The sequence below is a fragment of the Notolepis coatsorum genome (assembly GCF_963971535.1).
Source record: "Notolepis coatsorum genome assembly, chromosome: 18".
Lineage (NCBI taxonomy): Eukaryota > Metazoa > Chordata > Actinopteri > Aulopiformes > Paralepididae > Notolepis > Notolepis coatsorum.
In genome coordinates, this window is record NC_140182.1 from 15,619,486 (window position 1) to 15,645,484 (window position 25,999).

At 41.6% G+C, this 25,999-nt stretch overlaps 1 protein-coding gene across 3 annotated transcripts; it reads right to left on the reverse strand.

The window, feature by feature from the left end:
• Window positions 1-1,484: 1,484 nt before the first annotated feature.
• On the reverse strand, window positions 1,485-24,619 carry gtse1 (G-2 and S-phase expressed 1). 3 transcript variants are annotated; one of them, XM_084334441.1, is made up of 12 exons: window positions 24,489-24,619; window positions 23,451-23,547; window positions 23,280-23,337; window positions 22,472-23,138; window positions 21,619-21,771; window positions 19,251-19,389; window positions 17,456-17,908; window positions 13,507-13,573; window positions 13,191-13,394; window positions 9,701-10,100; window positions 2,608-2,727; window positions 1,485-1,863 (listed from the first exon to the last, which is right to left on the reverse strand). In XM_084334441.1, the coding sequence occupies exons 2-12, from the start codon at window positions 23,470-23,472 to the stop codon at window positions 1,768-1,770; spliced, it is 2,379 nt and encodes a 792-aa protein (XP_084190567.1). In that variant the 5' UTR covers window positions 23,473-23,547; window positions 24,489-24,619; the 3' UTR covers window positions 1,485-1,767. The 3 variants fall into 3 exon arrangements, with proteins under 3 accessions (XP_084190567.1, XP_084190565.1, XP_084190566.1); XM_084334439.1 differs by having other exon boundaries at window positions 13,507-13,576; XM_084334440.1 differs by having other exon boundaries at window positions 13,507-13,576; window positions 24,497-24,615.
• Window positions 24,620-25,999: the final 1,380 nt, after the last annotated feature.

Below are 25,999 nucleotides of genomic sequence, written 5' to 3' on the forward strand. Positions count from 1 at the left end.
CCCCCCCACCCAGCCCAGCCCCCTCCTCGGTAACTTTGTGAATGATGAATACATCTACTGATGCATTCATAATAATAGCTTTGCAGGTAGAGTTGTCCTTATTATAGCTTTGCAGGTAGAGTTGTCCTTCCTGTGAGATGGACCATTCCCATATCGATCTAAAACAAGATTTTGACTTTTGATACAGTCTTATGTATTTTATGATATTAGTCAATTCACTATGAATTGAAAATGGGGGACCCTGATGTAAACAAGACAAACGTATTTCTCTGGTCTGCATCCCCTTAACAATTGTGTGTATTGAGCCGTACTGTATCGTACGGTACCCATTCTGTAATCTGTCAAATAAAGTTTATTAATTCATTCTAAATAACTAAATTAAACGTCTCAATAAAAGCCACTTGGATATTCATCAAATGTGATGCATTCCATTAGCTAAAGTGCTTTAAAGCATTTAAACTTCCTTTTAAAATTCCTTAAAAGTACAACTGTATTAACATTATGCTTCGATTACAAGATTGCAGATCAGCAGGCCTACATTGTGAAAGAAAATGATCAAGCCCGCCTCCTGGTGGATATATGGCAAAACTGAAGCTCGCAAGGTGAGTTTTTGAAACTGGGTTCTATAAACGCATGGCCATATCCATGTACCTGACCAAATAATGCAAACTACATTTTATTGTAATATAAAATGACCGGTATACAATATGCAATGATCAAAGTTCTAGAAGTACTGAAAGTGAAATTGTAAAAGTTGTGTCAAATGATTTAAATAACACAAGTATAACTTTGATCTGGAAGCCTATACGTCAGGACAAATCTAAATGGATGCATTTTTAAATAACTTAGTAGCACAATAAGTGTCCATGGTTGTGTCTACATGTGCAGTAGGCAGTCCAGGACTGAATTCCAGGACTCGTGACTCGAATTGGACTTGAGCACTGATGACTCGGACTCGAGCATTGACTGCATTCGGACTCGGAAGGTGCAGACGAAGACTCAGACTTGTTAATTGATAGTTTAAAATATATATATATATTTAATAGGCCCTAATCATTCGGCATAAGATATTGATGGCTAGTGCATTTGTTTGGCTATTGTGTCACAAAGTAAATAAACTCCCTTTGAAATGGTGACTACTGTGTCATTTATGTTTAATGTAGACTTTTTATATTTGTATGTCAGCTCTGTGACTGCCAGAGTGGAGTGGACTCAACCTTGATGACTTGGACTCGGACTAGGGACCAGACTCGGGCTCTTCTTTGGCGACTCGGACTCGAACACTGGGGACTCAAACTCGACTACAACACTGGCAGTGTTGAGCAACAGGTTCAATCACTATCTGTGGCGCAAACAGCTAGACAAGCTTTACCTTTATAAGCTGTGTAACCACATTTTAAAAATAACTTTGATTTTCTATAGTGAGGGTGTACCTACACTTTGTACATCTTTATTTACAAAATAATAATAATAATCCAAAAAAGTAAATTAAGTACATTTATTTAGAACATTTATTTAGACATTACAGACATCACACAGTGCAAAACGCTCACACAAAAAAAGTATAACCCTGAAATCAATCCGACTTGCCAGAATACATTCATTGTTGACATTTATAAAAAGTAAAATTTTCTTCACTATAAAATATTCTGTTTATCTAGTATATCCAGATATGGCACCTCTGAGTCTGAAGGGTTTTGAAACATTGTGCACATAAGATATATATCCGATATGGCACAACGCTAACATGTATACAGTATTACTTGATTAAAAAGATAAGTTTATCAGTGGGGCGTTGTTGATGGCATTTTCCTTCTTGTCTTCTGGACTCCATTTGATGAGAGGAGAGGTCAGGTCAATTAACTGAAAAAACAAAAAAACAAACTCAGTTATAGTTTAGACTGTTCCATGCAGTGTTACAACTAATGGACTGTGTGTCAATCATCAAGAGGGTTTAGTGTCCATCGTAATAACAAAGAATTCAAGGGATACAGAATTATTATTATTGTTCCCTAATTATTATTACGATCATATTAATCTAAATGGATGTGTTAATATATTAATAATTAATAGTTAATTTATAAACATAATGCTGTGAACTCTGAGGATCTAATTGCATGTATTCCATATTTGCTGACTAAATAAATTACGTCGCATAATGTATACATAATGCACATCTAAATAGAAAATCTAAGAAAATCTAAATGAATTAAACTGGTCAAAATGTAACATTTTAGGACACAATGAAACGCTGCCTAAATATTCTGAATCAACGATTGATCATCACATCCCCAACAGATGTCATAATTGTTTTACAATATGACGTCTCTCGTCCTAGAACAATATTCATCTCACAATATAAAAATCACAGTGGTGATTTTATTAAGCTACAATCCAGAATTGTACAAATATTGTCCAGAATATGTACAAATGTTGGAGGAGTTTACCCTACGGGTGTAAAATACACTTTTTGGAATGTTCTTAACACATCAACTTAAAAAATACTGTAACTATAAATCATACACTCATAAGACCGTCCGTCCTTGAGAATATCTCCTTTACATGCGAGGCTTTCGGGTATGTTGGTTCTTGCATGCATTCTCTCACCTGTCCACTAGAGGGCTTGACTGAGCTTGTAGTCCGGACCAGGTCAGGGGTGTTGGACAAGTCAATGAGGAACTTCTCCTCGTATCTCAACACAGGCACTGGGGCATCCACCAAGAGCACCTGCCAAGACGAGGAGGGCCATTACTAATTAGAACACAACAGTCATTAGCACAGCAACTAGAGGCTCACATGGCGTGCACATTTAGACGTGTTAATGAATTGATGAGACCAAAAGTCATTCAATTGAACAGTGGTTAAATGATGGAGAGTAAGAGACTAGCTGCCCCCTGTGGCCGTTGGTTCTGCTGGACAATGGATGATGCAACCTTTAGATTGTCCCTCAAATCTGCAAACAGACCGGCATACCAGCCGGAAGTACTAAGACTTTGAATTTTAGCTGTGAATATATTCGATAAATACTTGTAAACAAAGTCAATGAGTCAACAGCAAACCATTTCAGACTACGGTTTTGATAAGGAAACATTTCAAGTAATTTTTTAATGTTTCATATTTCATTATTTCAAGAGTCACATAAACTCTTAAATGTATTTCAAGTTGTTTTACTGGGAGAATTATAACACTAAGTGCTTCTGAGGGGAACGTTTCAAGCGTTAAATTCCTTCAGAGTGAACAGGTTGCTCTGTGGTTTTGGAGGCAGAGCGGTCCGGTAAAACAGTGGAACGCCAGAAGTGCACCGTTTAAACCACAAGCGATGCAGATAATGATGTTCTCGGTGGTAACATCAACATGTTCGGTCCATGAAATACCAATTGTATATTAGGTAAAAAATGGCTGAACCTTCCTTTTAAAAAGAGGTCCTTTAACATGGTTGTCTTCCTTTGCTGTAAAAAGAAAGTGTGAAAACCATGTTGCAGATTTGTCTATTAAGCCCTTTTTGGACATATTTTCTTAAACTATTGTACTTATTTTATGCCTATTCTTATGTCTGCATGTAGAGGAGCCAAAGCTATATATTTAGGTTATTGTATTATATGAATGTTTATGTTTATTTTTATAACCTTACATTGAAACGGCATTAGGAATATTGATTGGATTTAGATAAAGTCATTGAACCGTCTTATTTGTCATAATGGAACATTCTAGAATTTGTTTTGATGTCACAGTATGATGTCATAATCAAACATTCTAGAATTTTTTTGATGTCACAGTATGATGTCATAATCAAACATTCTAGAACATTTGTGATGTCACAGTATGATGTCATAACCAAACATTCTAGAACTTTGTGCATCTATTCAACAAGTCTCTCAGAAGAGGTCAGTGTGCATCTTGAAACAGTGCTGAGCAGTACTGAACAGATAGACTAAACAACATAGATTGAAGCCTGCATTTCTAGACCCGGGTGCCTTGCCTACCGGTAAGAGCCGGCAAGTTGATTTTCAGGTGTGGAGGAATTTTGTCATGTGTCGAGTCGGCTGTGATTTTGGAGACTGGGAAAATACAGTTTTCTTACCTTGTAGTAGTGACGTGAATATTTAGGAAAATAGCTTTAGGATCACTTCTGTAAAGAAAGACTTCGCTGTGGAAGAGACATAAACCATTTGGATATCTTTGTTTTACACTGGAGCGGCTGTGGACATTATTTTTCTTTATCAATGAACGTACTACTCACGAGTAAGCAACTTTAACCAGTAGAGTGGAACGTCTGCCCTCATATTAGTAAGAAAACTGTTCCAAGAGGAAAAAGGAATCAACACGAACTACTGGAGCGCTGAAAGAAGGATAACAACAAAATGTCGGAGTCTAAGAAGGTTGAGATGACACAAAAGGCCTATGAGGAAAAGGTCCGTCAGGCCGACACATTTTACAACGTCACAGTAAAGGCTGACACATGGATGAAAGAGGTGCATCAGCGTATAGCGGAGTCTAGGAAGCACCAAGATGAGGTCGGACCTGAAGACAGTGCATCCGTCGTCTTAAAGAAGAAAGGGTCTAGAGCACCATCCACTACATTTTCCAGAACATCATCTGCAAGCGTGCGTCTGAAAGCTGAATTAGAGAGGGCTGAGTTGCTAGCCCAGGCTTCCGCTCTAAAACAAAAACGACAACTCGATGAACAGGAGGCTCTGCTCTTAGCTGCCGCATCTAAGCTAAGAGCAGAGAGAGAGGAGTTACAGGTCCAGACTGCTTTAGCTGCCGCAGAGGCTAAGTGCAGAGTACTGAAGGAGTACGAGGTCCAGCGATCCTCATCCAGAGTGTCCAGTAGGGATGGAATGAACTCTTACATAGAGAAAAAGAAGCCCTTCGAATCACAAGCTCACGAGCAGGCTACGCCTACTCCCCAGGCCGTAGCGATGAATAGAGAACCTGCTTACAGTAGCAGCTCCAGAGCACCTGGCGGTGCTACACAGAAAGAACAAGAGTCTCCGCAACAAGAGTCCACACAAGCCATCGTGGATTTCCTAGTGAAGCAACAAAACCATGCTACTCTGCCCCCTCAACAGATTCCTATATTCAAGGGAGACCCTATGGAGTACAGGCTATTCATCAGGGCCTTTGAACACGGAGTGGAGGACAAGACAGATAGTAACAGAGACCGGAACTGGAATGTCGGCCCTCATACTGCACGTTTACGTTGCACTACTTTTATACCTATTCTTATGGCTGCAATTTATGCATTGTTTTTTATTCTGTGCTGATTTTATGCTTATGTTCATGTATGCATTGAAATGTCTGTAAAGTCTCGGCAACATTGAAAATGAGGGTGACCTCAATTGTCCTTTCGAGAATAAATAAAGGTTTGAATTGAAACTCTTTTCTTGTACCCTTTGGGATTTTCAAAGAATGGTTGGTAGTAGGGGTGCACGATATTGATTTTTTGACCCCGATATCGATAACTTTCTGCTCCTCAAGGTCGATAACCGATATATATATATATATTTATTGTATTATATAAAAAAAGAATTATGTATATTCCTGTAGTTTTGACCTAACCAGATTTATCATGACATGAGCGTTACTACTATGAACAAAACAAAGCCAAGAGAACAGTTTTGACTCTTCAAATAAAGTGACTATATTTATTTTTCCAAATAAATATAATTTGAGTCAATCACAAAATTCACAATCCGTCAATGTCATTAACAATGTGTTTCCCTGAACAATGAGGGAACTAAAAACCAACAGGTATTGTGCTTGGTCAGTAGGGATGGGTACCGGTACCTGTGAATCGATACCGGTACCCAACGGTACCTTTTTTCGGTACTTTAGTCTCTAAAAAATCTACCTACCTCAGTTGTAAAAAAAAAAAAATCCAAACTTCAAATAACCACATTTTCGACCGTTTTCGGCTTGCCATTGCCCCGACTGCTTTGTTGTTGAATCATGTAAAATCCTAAGTAAGCATATATTGTGCGTGTGAACGTTGACATGAAAAAAAAAATCAATTTTTTTTTATAATTATTATCGGAGCTATCAATAATTTTATCAGGTTTATCGGGATGACGTCATAATAGCTGATATCGGCCCGATAATTATCGACCCGATAATTATCGTGCATCCCTAGTTGGTAGTCCTGCCAACTATAACATCAGTTAATAGTAATTCTTGTTCGTTTTATCATAATTTGTTGGTTATGAATATGGGAATCCAGCTGCATTGATCTGTAAAATTAATCACATGAATCTAAATGTATGTCAATAGTTATATTAATAGTTAATTTATATTAAAAAAAAAGTGGGAAAACCAATGTTGCCGATTTGTCTATTAAGCCCTTTTCGGACACACACTTGGGACAATGCACAGAGAAGCGTGTGTGGGCATCGCCCGGAGCTGCCTTTTCAGACATGTAGCACACAGCATGCAATTCTCTGGGGGAGATGTGGTCGGACATAAACTGTGCTTGGTTTAGGTGAGGGGTGGCACCGCCACCTAGGTAGAGCGAGGGCATGATGAGCAAACAGTGTTTCATATCTCTCATCTATCCTCACAGACGGCGTTTCTTATTCTTATCGCTCATCCATCCATCCTCAGAGTGTTTCATATCTCTCATCCATCCTCAGTCAGACAGCCTTTCATATCTCTCATCCATCCTCAGTCAGACAGCGTTTCATATCTCTCATCCATCCTCAGTCAGACAGTGCTTCATATCTCATCCATCCTCAGTCAGACAGTGCTTCATATCTCTCATCCATCCTCAGTCAGACAGCGTTTCATATCTCTCATCCATCCTCAGTCAGTGTTTCATATCTCTCATCCATCCTCAGTCAGTGTTTCATATCTCTCATTAGGGATGGATACCGTTCACATTTGAATCGATACCGGTACCCAACGGTACTTTTTTCGGTACTTTAGTCTCTAAAAATGTCATCTACCTACCTCAGTTGTAAAAAAAAAATGCAAAATTCAATATTTAATAAATAAATAATGTATTATTATTACTTTATTATTATTTACATCTTACTGGTGTAAAGCACTTTGAACTGCAATCCCATGTATGAAAGGTGCTATACAAATAGTTATTATTTAGAACATATATATATATATATATATATATATATATATATATATATATATACACAGTCACACATATCTTTAAATAAATGTTATGTTTATTTAAAAAAATATGTTTAACAAATTAACTAAAAAGGGTACACATCTATATATTTCAATACAAAATAAATAAAGGTATTGTAGTTTACAAAATAACAAGTACAAAACAAGGGTAAACAAACCACTCTAGCAGCAATTAACTATTCTGCTGATAAAAAAATTGTCAAATACACATCTATATATTTAAATAACAAATAAATGAAAGTATTTTACAACTGATTAAACAAACAAACAATCTAGCAGCAATGAACTACTCTGCTGCTGATTGAGTATTCTAGCAGTTCTTTTTCCTCCACCCCCGCTTTGGAGAAGACCCACTCTGCGGTGTGTTTGGTCTTACATAACAGCCTGTGGCTTGTTTACCGACGTCACATCCGCTAGTCTACTCTTAGCCTACGGAGCTAACATTATGTCCGACGATTAGCTAACGTTAGCTTAATAATAATAACTTTATTTGTATAGCACTTTTCATACAGAGGATACCATTAACACTTTGGTTGCCTAAGGTTAAATTAATGATATAACATAGATTGCCAGCGCTATTTGTCTATGGAGAAAGTCCCCTTCTTTGCAGGGCTATAACTTTTTAAATTCTATTGCTACATTGCCATTATTAGGGCCCATTCAAAGTCCTATATGTATTGTTCATTGTGTAGCAACGTTAAACTTTTTCATTCACATATTCATAGTAAAGTATGGTCTAATGTATAAGTATGTTTTCATCTCTTTCTGCAGCTTTCTCCAGAACGTGATATATAGCCCCAAATGCATTATATTGATGATGAAATACAGTTTGATGGCAATCAGCGCGATATAAAAAATTCCAACTAGACGTACTTCTAGAAGTTACTACACGTCATCTGATGTTGACCGGATGGGCGAGGGGGCGTTTATAATTCCGTGGGCAGCGTTATACCAATCATCTAATGTGGGTCAAATGTTGATAATATCAGTTATTATCGAAGACGGTAACGTTACACGCTGAAACTCACCCCAGTCTCCGCGCGCCGTTGGGCGATCATCGTCGAGTAGAAATTTTATCATTATGGGATATATTATTACCCGGTCCATCTCCAGCTTGTATAATGGTATATACGTCCAAATCATGTTGTTTATCGAGTTATTGGCAATCGATCGCTATGTAGTGTGACGAGCTAGAGTGCCGGAACCTATACCGAGTGCCCGGAAGTAATATGGCCGACCAGCAAAACCTCTACTGCGCTTCCTGTTAAGCGGTTGCGCCGATCGGCCACCAGATGGCGCTCCTGAACCGCCAGAGAGCTCAGTGGGTCCTGCTGGTGGATCTCAGGCCAGCGGAGGGACATTATGAATCCGATCGCAGATTTTTGAAATATTGATATAAGGACGCTGTACAGCGTCCCCCGGCAACTTTAGCATGGCCAGCAAAGACGTCTAAAGACGGGTCCCGGCAGTCAAAGTGTTAAATAAGTTACAAATATGTGAAACTATATGGAAGGAGTAAGCAGACCGCTAAAAAGAAAACCCACGCGGCAGCGCAAGCACATAATAAAATAAAGTTTTGAGAGGAGTGGACGTTTGGAGATAGTAGCAGAGAGCAAGAGCAGAGGTGGAAAACTGAGCTACACTTTCTAACAACCTGCCCACTGTACCAAGATATCAGAGACATAACAACCTACCTACTGTACCAAGATATCAGAGACATAACAACCTGCCCACTGTACCAAGATATCCAAGACAAGTATACTCCCCATGAATTGCAAACACCCAAAGAGAGTTTGAAAACATGTATTGTGCTGTTGACATTAACGTGCGGTTTCGTTTTGCGGTAAACAAAACGTGACGTCATCGGAATTTCTTTTCTTTCTTTCTCATAACCGAAAGTAGGCACCGTTGGATCTCACGTGAATCGATACTCGGTAGTACAGACGTGTTTCGGTAGGTACCTTTAAAAGTACCGAATTCGGTACCCATCCCTATCTCTCATCCATCCTCAGTCAGACAGCGTTTCATATCTCGGTGCCTACCGTCTGAAAGTAATTTGAGTGGTTGACACCACAAAGTTTTGAAACCGTGGTAAAGCGCGGAACCGGCCCATGCCTAGTTACAACCCTGTCCAATCATTTGAGATCGCCAAATGATTGACGAAGCTAGAGCATCGGGAGTCGGGAGTGGTATTGGACGAAAACCGGGTCGGTGCCAGTTAAGAGGTTATGTGTGGGGTTGCCAAAAGAAAATCCTAAATAAAATGGAGTCGTGGTATAAAAAAGGTTAAGACCAGGATTCCATTGCATGTTCGAAAGGGCCGTTAGATCGATTGACCATTTGAATAAAGTAACAAAATCCTTTACAATAGGACAAGGACAGCCTGTATCTACAGCGGTTGCATGGGTATGAGCCTTCATAGCTCCATGCAACCCTCTTCCTAATCTCCTCCACACGAGAGGTGGCTCCTTGGCCTACGCCGTGCCAGCAAGAACCCTAGTGGCATTTTCACGTCGGGGTATAAAATTAAGCTTTAGTGTTTGGGGGGACCATTTACCTCAGTGGACTGGAGTTCCATCAAGTCTCCGCTCATCTCAGGTTGCCGGTTATCCTTCTTAGGCTCAGGATGCTCCGGAACCTCTCGACTCGGGTCCAGGTTAGGCTCAGGATGCTCCAGAACCTCTCGACTCGGGTTCAGGTTAGGCTCAGGATGCTCCAGAACCTCTCGACCGGGCTCCGGGTTAGGCTCAGGATGCTCCAGAACCTCTCGACTCGGGTCCAGGTTCTCTTGGCTGACCTCTATGGGACTTGTTGGTGTTTCCTGCATTTCAGCTGGGGGGGCTACTGGAACGGCCTGCTCCTCATCTTCCAGGGAGAAGGGCTGGAGCTCAACGTGGCCCTCGGATGAGCAGACCTGCTCCTCTTCTGAGGCCGTTTCCATTTCCCCGTGGGTGGGACTGGAGAGGAGCAGAGGGATAGAAGTTCACCGTTACCAGGTAAGGGTGGTAATCGTCAGGGACATCATGACTTGATTATTAAGGATATGATACAATTGTAAAACAAATTTTTACAAATTGTAAATAAAAAATGCACCCATTCAATGCATTTATTTTATTTATATATTTTATTTTAAAGCTGCACCGGGGTAGTTTTGAAGAAGAATTTACCTCTATAATAACTAGTTTTATACAACGGCATGCAAATTTCTCGATTCTGATTGGCTGAAAGTCATTTTACACGTGTTTATTCTTCACAATTCCACGCTGCTGGCCCAGGACGCGCCCACAACCGAATCACATCACATCACTCCGCCGGATCACAAGATGGCAGACAATAATCTTTAAAATGGATATGTTGATTCTCGAAGACACTCTGATGTCACGAGACCGCCGCCATCTTGGTATAGGGGGACCATACGGATTTCTAGTATCAAATGCATGGTTGAGGTCCGTTTTTATTACATGTTTTATCACATTCTTGTTCATTTCATAACATTTTCATACGATTTGTTTTGAAAATATTGAGGCCAACATGGCATTTCACTATTTCGAAAGCCTTTCTGGTGATTCTAAGGCGAGATATGATTCAAAGAAGCTCCCCCTGATTGACTTGACATAATGTCCATACAAAACACATACAGACATGGCCAACTCTCGAATACCCAAATTGAAGCTGCTATGTTGTTGTGCTATGTACTAATAACAAAACAAACACAGAAATCCAAATCGCAAGTTTTATACCATCACGGAGTTAAAAGTGGCTGGCGGCTAACGTTCGGCTAACTAGCTCTGGTGTTGTGGTCGTGGTAGCTACATGCTAAGCTAACGTTAATCACATCATATCGAACCGATAGGAGTTTCTTATCTAATCTTACGTGGTGGTACCACGTGTGCCACTACCCAATCAAACATCCACGTAAGATTAGATAAGATAAGCTCCTATCGGTTCGATATGATGTGATTAACGTTAGCTTAGCATGTAGCTACCACAACCACAACAGCAGAGCGAGTTAGCCGAAAGTTAGCCACAGCCACTTTTCCCTCCGTGATGGTATAAAACTTGCGATTTGGATTTCTGTTTTTGTCATTAGTACAACGCGTAACACAGCAGCTCTTTGGCATTGTGAAGGACTGAAGAAAATTCCGCTCGATTGTCTTTAATTTGCCGCTTTAACAATCCGTTTCTGCACTAAATGAACCGTACACAATGTACCAGGCGGGGCAGTTTCCCCCCACGCTGCAGTTGCGTAGCAACAACAGGCAGGAAGTTGACTTCGAGAATAGCGTCATAACGACTAAATATAAAGCGATTCTGTCAAGGCGAATGTCTTAGTCCTTTAAACAATGTTGGATGATGTAATTGATGGGTCATGAGCCATTTTAGAACAAAAGAAAAATCGCGGATTGATTGATTGATTATTTGCAATTTTATTTTAAATTTCTACTTCCTTCCCACTGACTGCAGCTTTCACTCTCACACTGTCCGACGCTGGCGTACCCACAAACACACACACACACACACTCCTGTCTGCAACAGCGGGGGAGTCAGACTGAGAGAGAAGCAGCGCTGTTTTAAGTGAGCATGGTCTATTGAATTGATTGATTGGTTGATTGCTAATTGTATTACTGGTTTCCAACTGGTTAAGTTTAGGCTAAAACAAATAAATAAAAAAAATAGGGCGAAGAAAACTTTTTTTTTCTTATAGGGCAAAGAAAACTTTTTAATTTGTTTTACCTACTTTCTATAGAAGCATCTAAGAATGAAGTTCTATAGAAAGTAGGTCTGCATCCCCTTAACAATTGTGTGTATTGAGCCATACTGTATTGTACCCATTCTGCATCTGGTAATACAATTTTCAATCAATCAATCAATCATTCCAATAACCACTAACTTCATAATTAAAAACTAAAGAAAAGTTGGATGTGTTAGTTGGTTGGATGTCTTAGTTGAAAGGCAGTTGGATGTGTTAGTTGGTTCGATGTCTTAGTTGAAAGGCAGTTGGATGCGTTAGTTGGTTGGATGCCTTAGTTGAAAGGCAGTTGGATGTGTTAGTTCCAATAACACAGTTGGATGCGTTAGTTGGTTGGATGCACTTCAAGCTGCTTCCAATAACACACAGTTGGTTGTGTTAGTTGGTTGGATGCACTTCCGAGCTGCTTCCACATGGAGGCAACTTGTCTTTTTTGTAGTTGTGGGAACTACTTTTTCTGGCGGATGGTCTTTTCAATAAATCTTCGATTAATGTGTGTTTATTGTATAGCAATAAGGTTGGATGAATGTGGCAGTTGTATAAAAGCATTACACCACTTGCAGTCGTGATTTGTGAACAATAAACCATGCCTAGGGGGGTCTAACGACCACCCCTAGGCATGGTTTATTGTTCACAAACCACTCCTGCGCGTGATGTAATGCTTAAACAAAGTCTTGAATATTGTTTATAATCAACACAAATCCCCAAAGAATAAATCACCCTTTAAAAGAAAGTGAACAACATTGCAAGAGGATGCTTCTTCGTATGGTAACGGTGGCGAGAGGGTGGGTGAACTACAGCCAAACACATCATTTCTAGTTTCAAACAACGCTCCAGTTTTTCTCTTAATACTTTATGTATTCAATAATAAAGATATATCACACTTCACTTTGACATTTCAGAGGTTAGTGAGAGTGAATGGGTGAATGTGAGGACCAAAAAAGTGTAAAGCGCTTTGGATAAAAGCCCCATCTATATAAATGCACCATAAACCATTTACCATTTTCTGAGCAATATTTGTGCTTCATGCCCAACCCTCCACTGACGTCAACTAGCACGTTGCTAATTAATGCATAATTAAAACATATTTCACTTACAATATCTCAAAATCCGAAACACACTGGCGCTAAGTGATTTTTGGACAGACTGAAAGAACTCCCGAATTAGTGACAAACCAGACAGGCTTCTTAAAAATGTAAACCATCTAGTGTCCATTCCTGCCAATCAGGTCCAACCGGATGGACAATGGCTCCTAACATGGTTCCTTTTAGCGGTCTTAAATAATAAATAGTCTCACCTCCAGCTACTAGCCTTCTTGGTGGAGGCAAGCAGACGGGACATAGCGGGGGAAGGCCTGCCCAACCGGGACAGGCTCATGGGCGTCATGGTGGGGATGCCGGAGACCCTCCGATTGATGGGGGTCGGCAGGGCAGAGGTCCGTCTCTTTTTAGCCTGAGGCGTCTGGAACTCTGGAGCTGGGACCGCTGGATTCTGTGAGAGACTTGAGGCACAATGAAATGGAAGATTAGTGGAACTTAAAAATGAATGCAATGATACTTTCTTTTAACTGTAAATGAATCGTGGAGAAACCATCCTTAAAACATAATATATACCTGTCTATATCGCAAGCAGACATGAGCCTCTTTGGCTTCATGATCCGCGGGCCGTCTGGAGATGAAACTGCTGTGATGGAGAAGAGACAGAAAAGCTTTAGTCCATCATAAGGATATTAATCACAGAGACCAAGATAATTATGGATGTAACGATACCAATTTTTCCTTTCCAATACCTATTTTGAGCCCTACACTTTAAGTATCATACGATACCAAGTACTGATCCGATCAAAATGCACTGCTAAAAAAAATAAAGGAGACACTTAAAACAACACATCCTAGATCTCGATGAATGAAATATTCCAGTTGCACATCTTTATTCATTACATAGTGGAATGCGTTGCGAACAAAATAACATAAGAATGATGGAATGGAAATCAAAATCAACCCATGGAGGTCTGGATTCAGAATCCTACTCCAAATAAAAGTGGAAAAATCAGATCACAGGCTGATCCAACTTCTGTGGAAATTCAAAATGAGGCTCAGTAGTGTGTGTGGCCTCCACGTGCCTGTATGCACTCCCTACAACGTCTGGGCATGCTCCTGATGATGTTCTCCTGAGGGATCTCCTCCCAGACCTGGATCAGGGCATCAGTCAACAACTCCTGGTCTGTGGTGCGACGTGGCTTCGGTGGATGGAACGAGACATGATGTCCCAGAGGTGCTGGATTGGATTCAGGTCTGGGGAACGGGAAGGCCAGTCCATCGCATCAATGCCTTCGTCATGCAGGAACGGCTGATGCACTCCAGCCACATGAGGCCGAGCATCGTCATGCACGAGAAGGAACCCAGGGCCCACAGCACCAGCATATGGTCTGACAATGGGTCTGAGGATCTCATCCCGGTACCTAATGGCAGGTCATGGTACCTCTGGCTAGCACATGGAGGTCTGTGCGGCCCTCGAGGGATATGCCTCCCCAGACCATCACTGACCCACCGCCAAATCGATCATGCTGGAGGATGTTGCAGGCAGCAGAGCGTAGGGCTGGGCGATAAAACGATAACAATAATTATCGCGATATATTTTAATAATCGATAGATAAAAGAAATCAATTAAAAAAACCTTTTTTTTGTGACCTGCAACAAAAGCAGTTTTAAAACCAGAGACAGTGGACAGACTTGTCTTTCTTGCAACTTAAAGTAATGACTTTGCTTGTCCAAATGACAATACTGACCAAATTGAGATATATTTTTCTCTTGTCCATTTACCCATTGTTTGCTTTCTAATTTAAAATACAGTTTGAAACAGTCTGTACACAGTAGGCTATGTGTGCTAGCAGAGCTAGTCGCGAGTCACGGTGCACGTGTGCGGTGGTTTGTCCACCAAAAAATCACCAAAAGATAGAAAAGAAACTAGCAGAGCCAGAACTATTCAACTCCCCTGGAGCCACAGCCAGCAGAGAAGCCCGTTAGTGTTTACTTTCACTTTCAAACCAGCTGCAGCCTGAGAACTGGAGTGTGAGGGGCTGTAACACTAAAGATGGCGGCAACGACAAAGAATTGCTGCAAAATAAACATACATGTCGTTTTTTTTTTTTTTTTATTAAATACTTATAACAATATCGAGTCCTATGATAACATTATCATATCGTTATCGTGATATCATTTTTGGCCATATCGCCCAGCCCTAGCAGAACGTTCTCCACAGTGTCTCCAGACTGTCACGTCTGTCACACGTGCTCAGTGTGAACCTGCTCTCATCCGTGAAGAACACAGGGTGCCAATGGCAAATCTGCCAATCCTGGTGTTCTCTGGCAAATACCAATCGGGCTGCACCAGCCTGCACAGTGTTGGGCTGTGAGCACAGGCCCCACTTGTGGATGCCGGGCCCTCATACCACCCTCATCGAGTCTGCTTCTCACAGTTTGAGCAGAAACATGCACATTGTGGCCTGCTGGGGGGTCGTTTTGTAGGGCTCTGGCAGTGCTTCTCCTGTTCCTCCTTGCACAAAGGACCAGATAGCGGTCCTGCTGCTGGGTTGTTGTCCTCCTACAGGCCCCTCCACGTCTCCTGGTGTACTGGCCTGTCTCCTGGTATCTCCTCCATGCTCTTGACACCATGCTGGCTGGGAGACACAGCAAACCTTCTTGCCACAGCACGCATTGATGTGCCATCCTGGATGAGCTGCACTACCTGAGCAACTTCTGTGGGTTGCAGACACCGCCTCATGCTACCTCTAGTGGTGAGGGCACTGGAAAAATGCAAAAGTAACCAGAAATCAGCCAGAAAGGATGAGGACAGGGAAATGGCCTGTGGCCACCACCTGCAGAACCATTCCTTTACAGCAGGTGAAATTGATTCACAATCAATGTTGTAGGGCTGGGCGATATGGCTTAAAAATTTAATCTCAGATTTTCTCACACCACGTCCGATTTATGATTTTAATAGATTTTTTTCTCTTAAAAACTAGAAACGCCAAGGGAATCATTCAAATAAGCGTTGTTTTTATTTGACACAAATTATCAAACCAAGATGAATTTCCCTATTGGGATTGAAGTGCAACCCTAACTTTCACCAATCTTCACTTAAAAAAAAATAATAGGTGGGGGGGGTGTATTGCCCCTCGCCCCTTTACTGGGTCGGGCCCAATCAGATTCAAGATACCCGTGTCGCTGAGTGCTGGACCCCGTGTGGGACGGACCTGGGATGCGGGGGAGCCCGGTTTCTAGGGGGGGGGAGGGTGGGAGGTTCCTCTTGCGGGGGTCTGGGAGGATGAGCGCAGCCGAGTTCAAGGGGCTAACATCATTGTACTGTTGTGTTATTGATGTTATTGTATATGTTGTGTTGTAACTTGTATGTCTATAAGTGTTCAATAAAAATGTAAGTTTAAAAAAATAAAATAATAATAATAATAATATATATATATATATATATATATATATATATATATATATATATATATATATAAGGTTACTCGTCGAGTTACTCGTCGTGATCAAACAAAGATGAATGTCCCTATTGGGATTAATAGTGCAATAACTTTCTTTTTTACCAAACTTCACTAAAACAAATAAAAGGTGCCTCTTGATCATCAAAAAAGAATGAATGAATCTAACTTTCACCAAACATCACTTTTTGTAAAATAAAAGGTGACTACATTTTTTTTTTGGAAAATCATCCTAAATCATTCATTCGAATTAATCGATCAAATCGATTAATCGCCCAGCCCTACAGTGTTGCTTCCTAACTGGACAGGTTGATATCCCAGAAGTGTGATTGACTTGGAGTTACATTGTAATGATTATGGGTTCCCTTTATTTCTTTGAGCAGTGTACTTTTACTGACAGTATAGACTTAAGACCATTCACTTCATCAGATAAAAGGATTGAAATATAACGTTAGATATTAGGGGCGACAGTGGCTCAGGAGGTAGAGCAGTCGTCTGGTAGTCGGAAGCTTCCCGGTTTGATTCCTGCTCCTCCCGGGCAGCGTGTCGAAGTGTCCTCGAGCAAGACACTTAACCCCTAATTGCTGCCAATGAGCAGGTCAGCACCTTGCATGGTTGCCTCCGCCGTCTGTGTTTGAGTGAATGGGTGAATGTGAGGAACACAATTGTAAAGCACTTTGGATAAAAGCGCTATATACATGCACCATTTACCATTTATATAGCCTAATCCATTTTGCTCCATTAGAGATCTAACATCCTCCTATGTGTATGTATTTCAGTGGCGAAATCACCGTGTTTAGTCTGGTACCAGTATCCCTAAAACTAACAATTTCCTATTTTTGCCACATAACTTTGCTGCCACTAAGTTGGCGACTTTGTGTTTCTCGTTTGCCTATGGTCAGTTTACATGGCTGAATACATTTTAAAAAGGGCTGACAAATCTGTAAATTAAATACTATTCCATTAGGCGTGAAAATAGCTATAGCTAGCAGTCGACTAACAACTGCTTTAGCCAGAGACGGCCTTACCACAAACCCCAAAGTGCAATCGACAGGAACTCACCGCACGACTGCTTGAGGCCTCTGAGCTGACTGGTCGGGGTGGGTGCGACGAAGGCCTTGGGTTTGGGTTTGGCGCTCACACCGATCTGCGTCCTGGTCATGGGCGGCAAGGACAGGTTTGGCACGGAGGAGGTCCTCACCATCTGACTCGTGGCCAGGGTCATCGGGGTCGAGGCGCAGGGGAGCACGGGCTGAGCTCTCCTTGCGGGGGGCGTGGGGTTGACAGGTTTGGAATGGCCCGCCTCAGAGGGCCTCCTGGCCTGGACCGAGATGGAGCGGCGTGTCCCTGCTGCGGTCGTGGACGCGGGGGGCGGAGGCTCCGGAGCCTTGCCATAGACGGTGGAGCGACGGGTTTTGGCGCCGTTGGGGCCGGGGTTGGCCAGCCTGCTCACGCTGGTAGGTGCGCGGCCTCCGGGGCCACTCACGCTCGAGTTCAGAGAAGCACTGGGTTTTCCTGCAACGAGATATTCAGTCCCAAAGAGGGTGGGTGTTATTTAAAATAAAACACAAGATATCTTGTGCCCTAATGATAAGGATAAGCGCTCGATGAAGAAACACAATCCCCTTCTGCTACTCATGGTGGTAAAATAGAAAGGTGTGGGGGAGTACTCTACAATATGGCCCCCAATGGCCACCACAGTTATTGATATCAGTCTACATTCAGAGCACTATCGGAGCTATTCTTTCCATCTTCCTGGAAGGCAGCCCAGTAGGGCTGAGCCCAAACGTTCAGACTTTCCGTTCGTTACGTTGGCATTCAAATCTTAATTAATGGGTTTGAACCGCCGCCTTTTTATTTTAAAATGTTTTACACTAAAAATATATATCAGAATGTGATATATATCAGAATATCACAGTACTATGTTGCGTTTACAATACTTCGAAAGTCACGCGTGAACACAGACACAACACAGTCTAGTTCATCGTCGTACATTATCAGGAAATGAATCAATCATGCAAAAAAGAGAGAGTTGAGTGACTCACACTCACCAGTCATATTTCATAATACAACGTTTCCGAATGGACGCAAACCAAGTGTATGCAGTGATGCTGAACTTTCCCAGCGGAACACAAGTTACTTAACGTTACACAGGTATGTTAAGCACGTTAATTAAGCTATGCACGTTTAGGAGCTAACGTTAAGATAGCAGGAGCAGTCGGCCAACAAAGATGTTGTTTCAACAAATGTATTCACAAAATGGATTACCATCCTAACGTTATTGAAGCCTCCCATGACCAGTAGGTAGGTACTACTAAGTACTCCTAATAACCGCAGCAATATGCGCATATGCTCTACGTTATATGCGTAAATGACAATGTGCGCTATGTGCCTAAAGTCAAGAGACTCGACATTACTGAACCAGAAAAACTATTTAGGAGCAAATTTTTTGCATGCTTAAAAACGATGGTCTGTTTGAGAAACCCTGGCGAAGTTTGAATCCAAAAAACAGGCTTCGGGGACAACTCTACAACCCAGATGAATGTAATCCATGCTATGTCTAATGGACTTGACATGAATCACATAAACCATGGCGATGGAGCTGGGCGTTATGGAGAAGAAATTCACCATATTCAGAACAACGTGATAACGAATGTTACAATTGACGTTCAACATATAGGACTGCATTGTAATGGGAAATGTGACAGTAATTCTCAACCGACATCCTCAAATATTTTAGAAATAATTTTGAGAGGAATCTGATCAAATGTTAAGATTTGTATCCTTTAGATTTTGACAACACAATTCACTAAAAGCGATATATTGCCCGGCCCTACATGGAGACGCAAGACCTTACCTCTCCCAGTGGGGGAGACGGACATACTGGAGTTGAAGCTAGACACGGAGGAGGAGGAAGAGCTGGTGTTTCTCTTGTCAGTCACTCTCCTGGTCTGAGAAGGCGGGGCTCGGGCAGCTGACAGGCTCCGCAGACCAGTCTGTAAAGGATATGAAACATATGTATACAATCTTGAGACATTACATTATGTATATACAATCATGAGACATAGGTATACAATCTTGAGACATTATGTATACAATCATGAGACACATGTACGTATATACAAATATGAAACATATGTATACAAACATGAAACATATGTATACAAACATGAGACATGTGTACGACTGTACGTATATATACAAATATGAAACATAGGTATATACAATCATGAAACATGTATATACAAACATGTTTGTATATATAACAAACAAATGTGGGGGCGACAGTGGCTCGGTAGGTAGAGCAGTCGTCTGGTTATCCAGAGGATCCTGGTTCGATTCCCGCTCCTCCTGGGCAGTGTGTCGAAGTGTCCTTGAGCAAGACACTTAACCCCTAATTGTTCGCGATGAGCAGGTCAGCACCTTCAATGGTTGCCTCCGCCATCGGTGTGTGAATGGGTAAAAATGTGAGGAACAAATAGTAAAGCGCTTTGGATAAAAGCGCTATATAAATGCCATTTACAATCATGAAACAAGTATATACAATCATATCATGAGACATGTGTATACAATCATGAAACATGTATATAATCATGAAACATGTATATAATCATGAAACATGTATATACAATCATGAGACATGTATACAGACATGAAACATATGTATAAACATGTCTCTTGTTGTAAAAACACCTATCTTGATTTATTATTATTTTTTGCACATTTTTCTATCGACATTTACAATAACAAATGTCAGGCTGAATTGAGTAAAATACAGGAGTGAGCAGGCTATACAAAACCCGAGGATGGGTTTGCAGATGTTTTGATCTTCTCCAAATCTGGCTCTGCCTTCTGGCATGTCGTTACCTTCAGAGATGTGGTCACATGAGGAGAGGAAGGAGGACTATGGCCAACTTAGGTCAAATTTAAAGTAGGAAAGGCAAATGCCATCTATTTTAAGAATTCACATGAGATAGTCCTGTGCTCCGGGACAGTTCAGTTGGTACTTGCAGCACTCATTGCTGAAGCTAGTAAGTAGTAGGCTAGCCATTAACACTGACGAAGGAACACCTGTTCCGAAACATGTTTGTACACGGCTGCGAATAAAACTTGTTGAACCTGAGAGTGCTGGTCCAGCTTCCTGCTTTCTTCTACTTAATCTTTGGGATTGCAGCACCCAGTGTCAAATATTGAGAGCGCGGTCTATCTTGACTTTGAAGCTAGTAATCAAAATCCTGGGCTGATCCGGAGACAGTAAAGAGACACACAACGACTTTGTGGGTCCATATAAATGTTTGTGTGAGCTTACACCCAAATGAGATTTTAAATCTGGTTCTTCAGACCTACTAGCAATGAGAGAATAAAAACCTAATTTGGGTGCAAGAGCTCACATAAACATTGTATGGGCTCATAAAGTCAGAGCACTGTCCATGAAGCAGCCCTAGACTTTACATCACCAACTGGAGGGTTCTTTCTCCAATTTCTAGCCTCAGGAGGGAGTGCTGCGTGTTCACAACACTGAACGGCACTGGAAGTCCTTCATTCCGACAGCCATCAGACTTTATAACGCATCACTGTGCCTCACTGAATCACTGAGCACAGGGTGACCGTACAGTCTGGCATAATCTTCCTGGACAATTTTACACTTATTATTGACTGACTATTTTATATTTTAGAATGTATATACATACCAGAATGTATATCCCGGACCGTATTTGATTCTTTATTCTTATTTGTGACTATTTGTGTTTTTGACTACCTAAATGTTTACGGTTTACTGAGAGCGATCTGTAGTGCCGACTTTTTCCCTCGGGATAAATAAAGGATTTCGATTCTATTCTATCTATTCACAAAGTGATTGAACTGTCCTGGGACATTGGAAAAACACATGTGAATTCTTAAAATGGGTGTCACTCCCCCTCTAAGAATGAAGAGGAAGGAGCTAGCTACCATGCTGGGAGGAGATGAAGAGGAAGGAGCTAGCTACCATGCAGGGAGGAGCCAGAGTCCGTCCCCTCTAAGAATGAAGAGGAAGGAGCTAGCTACCATGCTGGGAGGAGCCAGAGTCCGTCCCCTCTAAGAATGAAGAGGAAGGAGCTAGCTACCATGCTGGGAGAAGCCAAAGTCCGTCCCCTCTAAGAATGAAGAGGAAGGAGCTAGCTACCATGCTGGGAGGAGCCAGAGTCCATCCCCTCTAAGAATGAAGTCAGGAAGGAGCTAGCTACCATGCCGGGAGGAGCCAGAGTCCGTCTGCCCAGTAGACTTGAGTTGATGGAGCAGTCGCTGACGTCAGACGCCACGCTGCTTGTGTCGGAGAGATCGTCAGTGGAGCTCGCTCTGCTGGGCCTGTAACTACTACTCCTCATCCCCAATGGACCCTTGGAAATGACACACAGGATAAGACTATTGAATTGCTTCATTTAAACAAGATATGTGTAAACAAATGCAGCAATGGCACTGCAGTTAATGAGTAATACTGGATAGCCTTAGCCTATGAGCAATCAGTGGCAAACTCAAGGTCAAACAATTCACGTAATTCACGCTAAAACAACCATGTAAACAAAATGTCACTTTAAACAATAGAAAGTCACTTTAAAGGAAGGAGGTACTAATAGTATAGATACATTAAGAGTTAAAATTGTAAATTGTATATTGTATAGTAGTGTATATATAGGAAACAGTTTCTCAGGAACTTAGCATGTCTTTTTTTACCATGCATATCTTGTGTCTTACCTATTTTATTTTTTCTATGTTTATTTTTATTTTTTTCTATGCCCTATTTTTATTATTGTATTTTGCACAATCAATGCGGGCATGGCCACCCGCATTTCACTGTATGCCCTGGTATGTATGTGACAAATAAACCTCTTGATTCTTCATGTTATTTGGACTGGCACCAGTAACTTTTCAAGTTAACAGCAGCTACTCAGCAGGAATTATGACCCTTTTTACAACGTACGTTTTTGTTCATTGTCCCACCTCCAATAACCAAGAATAATCACGAGTGACAACCCTAAAAATTCCACAATCAAGTCGACCTCCAACACAAGACAAGAGATATGCAGGAGGTGTACATACTTTGCTTGGAGGCGGCAGCCTGGTGTTGTTTTCGGATGCAGCTCTAGCCTTGACAGTGTTCAGCGAGGTGGTGGACGAGACACGAGCTGCTGGCTTGCTGGGGAGCACTCTGCTAGTGGCCAGGCCCGCCTTGGCCCGGAGAGCCGTCTTGGGTTGGGTCTTAGCCCCGCTTGCAGGGCTGGAGGTGCTTAGACGTGCCTTAGCAGAGACCACGCCCAAACCAGTGCGCCCGCTGCCCTTCAGCATCTGCTTCTGAATAGCAGGTGGAAGCTGCTTCATGGGGCTGTCCTTCACACAGAAAGTCGCTCGTTTGATGGGGCTGAGGACAACGTCAACTGGCTTCCTGAACATATCCAGTGTATCCCCAGTGACCTGTACAAATTCTTCCTTCAGTTTGTTTTGGCTCTCAGTTGTCGTAACGATGGCGACGTCCTCCTTCGCTGGTTGTTGTTGCTGCTGGAGGTTGCCCCCTAGCCGACTTGCTAGTTGGTGGGCTTCCTTGCACATTTCCTCCAATTTGTCTCCTGCGAGAAGATTCCAGCTTGGGCCCTTGCCCTCGGAAAGTTCACCGCCGACACTGTGCGTGGCCTCTACTCCAACAGAGATACACCTCTCCTTGTGGGAGACGGGACCCACAAAGACTTCATCCTCGTCATCTTCTCTTGAACTGAGGAGAAAGCCATTTTGCAACAGCAGTTTAGCACACTGGAGTAAGACATCATGTGAAGCAACAGCATCAGTTAGCGGCCACTCAAAAAAATGCAGTTTACATTATGACAAACGTTGGACGTAATTTAGAGACACCAACCTTGCAGGGGATAGTGAAACATCAAAATCAAACTTTTCTTCGGCCAGTGAGAAGAAATCTTGCGGGAGAAACGTTAAGACATACATTACTGACAGGGAACATACAAACACAAGGCCTTAATAAAAACACGTACACATTAACATAACATGTTTGTTAGCTAACCATGGTCACCTGTGTTATCATAGGGGTCCATGATTCCTCCCTCCCGCCACGTCTTGTGGGCTGAAGTGCAGGTTCAGGAGACACAGTGACGTGCAGGTTAGTGTACCTTCAGGGGAAGGAGAGAAGAAACTACTAACGTTAACCCTTTCACTGCCACACTACCAAAACGGTTAACTCTTTCACTGCGACAATACAGAGGGTTAACCCTTTCACTACCAAAACGGTTAACTCTTTCACTGCGACAATACAGAGGGTTAACCCTTTCACTGCCACACTACCAAAACGGTTAACTCTTTCACTGCGACAATACAGAGGGTTAACCCTTTTTTCACTGCCAAAACGGTTAACTCTTTCACTGCGACAATACAGAGGGTTAACCCTTTCACTGCCAAAACGGTTAACCCTTTCACTGTGACAATACAGGGGGTTAACCCTTTCACTGCCACACTACCAAAACGGTTGTTTCACTGCGACAATACAGATCGGTTAACCCTTTCACTGCCAAAACGGTTAACTATTTCACTGCGACAATACAGACTGTTAACCCTTTCACTGCGACAATTCAGAAGGTTAACCCTTTCACTGACACACAGCAGCCGGTTAACCCTTTCACTGCCACACGACAGAAGGTTAACCCTCTACTATCACACAACCGTCGGTGAAAGGGTTAATACTGAAGGACACGCCGAAAACAAACAGCAGCTGTGTGTACGTTTGCCTTGCTAACGTTAGCCGCCCCACACACACACACGAGATGGAGGACAACACTATACTTGCTAACGACGCCGGGCAGTCAGGCAAACACAAGAAATTAGAATGAATATAAGCTTCGCCTGCCTATTTTACTAGGGATGTACCAGTTAATGCTACTTTAAACACGTTACTCTAATTAGCTGTGTTAGCTCTTGTTTATCGCCAAGTAAGTTAGCTAACTGTTAGTGCTAACGTCGTTTGAACTAACGTTGGCGTTACATTTCAAGTTAAAAGGATACCGTTAAAAACCTATTTTAGACACGTAACACGATAATATACTATAAAGGAACATACCGTAGTACCTTTGTTGATCGGGTGGTACTATGCTAACGCGAGTTGTGCTCTGAAAACGTTGAAGTTCAAAATCTTCCTCGAAAACATCGCTGGAGCATTTTCAAATTCCGTCCGTTCCTGGTCAGGTGGTACGCGACGTGCCTCCCCATTGGTGGAAACTGCATCTCGTTGGATGTTTTACATTGCTATTGGGAATTGTAGTCCGATGTTGAGACAAGCGCTGCACTGTGCTCTATGCTATGTAGTCCATTCGTGGGGGTAGGGAGATTGTGTATGGTTTGAAAGTGTCATAAATTTGAGTTGGCCAAGTAGTATGATTTTGATTGGATCATGTTGCTAGTGAATCCATATTTATTAGACTTGTATTCAGCAGTGTGAATATAAAGTAGGATACTCTCAAAGAACACCTACGGGAGACTGCAATTCGAAACTGGCCCCTACAAATGTCTTAACCCAGTTGTACAGTAAATTACCAAGTATGGCTTTGTCAGTATTCCAATGTACAGTGTACAGTGTCGTCCCCCCCTACTCCAACCCCCCCCCCTCCAATGTACAGCCCCCACCCACCCAACCCCACCCCACCCACCCAACCTCCTCCAATGTACAGTAAGTTTCTACGTCAAATGTATATACACTCTTTTTCTGGACACTTTTTGTATCACAAAGAAACAGTACTGTATTTGCAAATCTGATATGTCATAAATGTATAGATGTAGCAGTACTGTCTATCTGTATGTCATATATGTTATGATGAATTGAAAATGGGGGACCCTGATGTAAACAAGACGAAAGTCTTTCTCTGGTCTGCATCCCCTTAACAATTGTATGTATTGAGCTGTACTGTACTGTACCCATTCTGCAATCTGTTAATAAACTTTTCAATCAATCAATCAATCAATCTACACTGACTAGTGAGATTAATGTAGTGCCCTTGCATGAAACTGATGTTTACAGGAAGCATACAGTAAAGGAAGGATTCTCTGTCTGTCTGTGAATGAATGAATGAATGAATGAATGAAAACTTTATTGGGTTTTGGGTTTTTACAGGTTGCCACCACATCTACATCTACCTCACTATAATATATACTTGTATGTGCAATATGACAGATGTTGGGAGGGACATGTGCAATAATGCAATAATGGTTCATGTGCAATCTTTTTTTTCTACTGTGGTGATTTTGCTATGCTTTTTTTAACTGAATTTGATGGTACTACAGTGTACAAGAGTGAACTATTTTATACTATTTCCCCCAATAAAAAATCCCCCAAATTATGAAAAGGCATATATATATATATATATATATATATATATATATATATATATATATATATATATATATATTGAGTGTTGTAGTATAACCAGTAGGATAAAATGGATCTGTTAATGTTTTTTTCCAATACAAAATCCCCAGAATTATGAAAAAGCATTTTTTTTTTTTAAATCCAAGTGTTGTAGTATAACCAGTAGGATACCATTGATGATGTGTACAGTGATTTTGGTGACACTATAC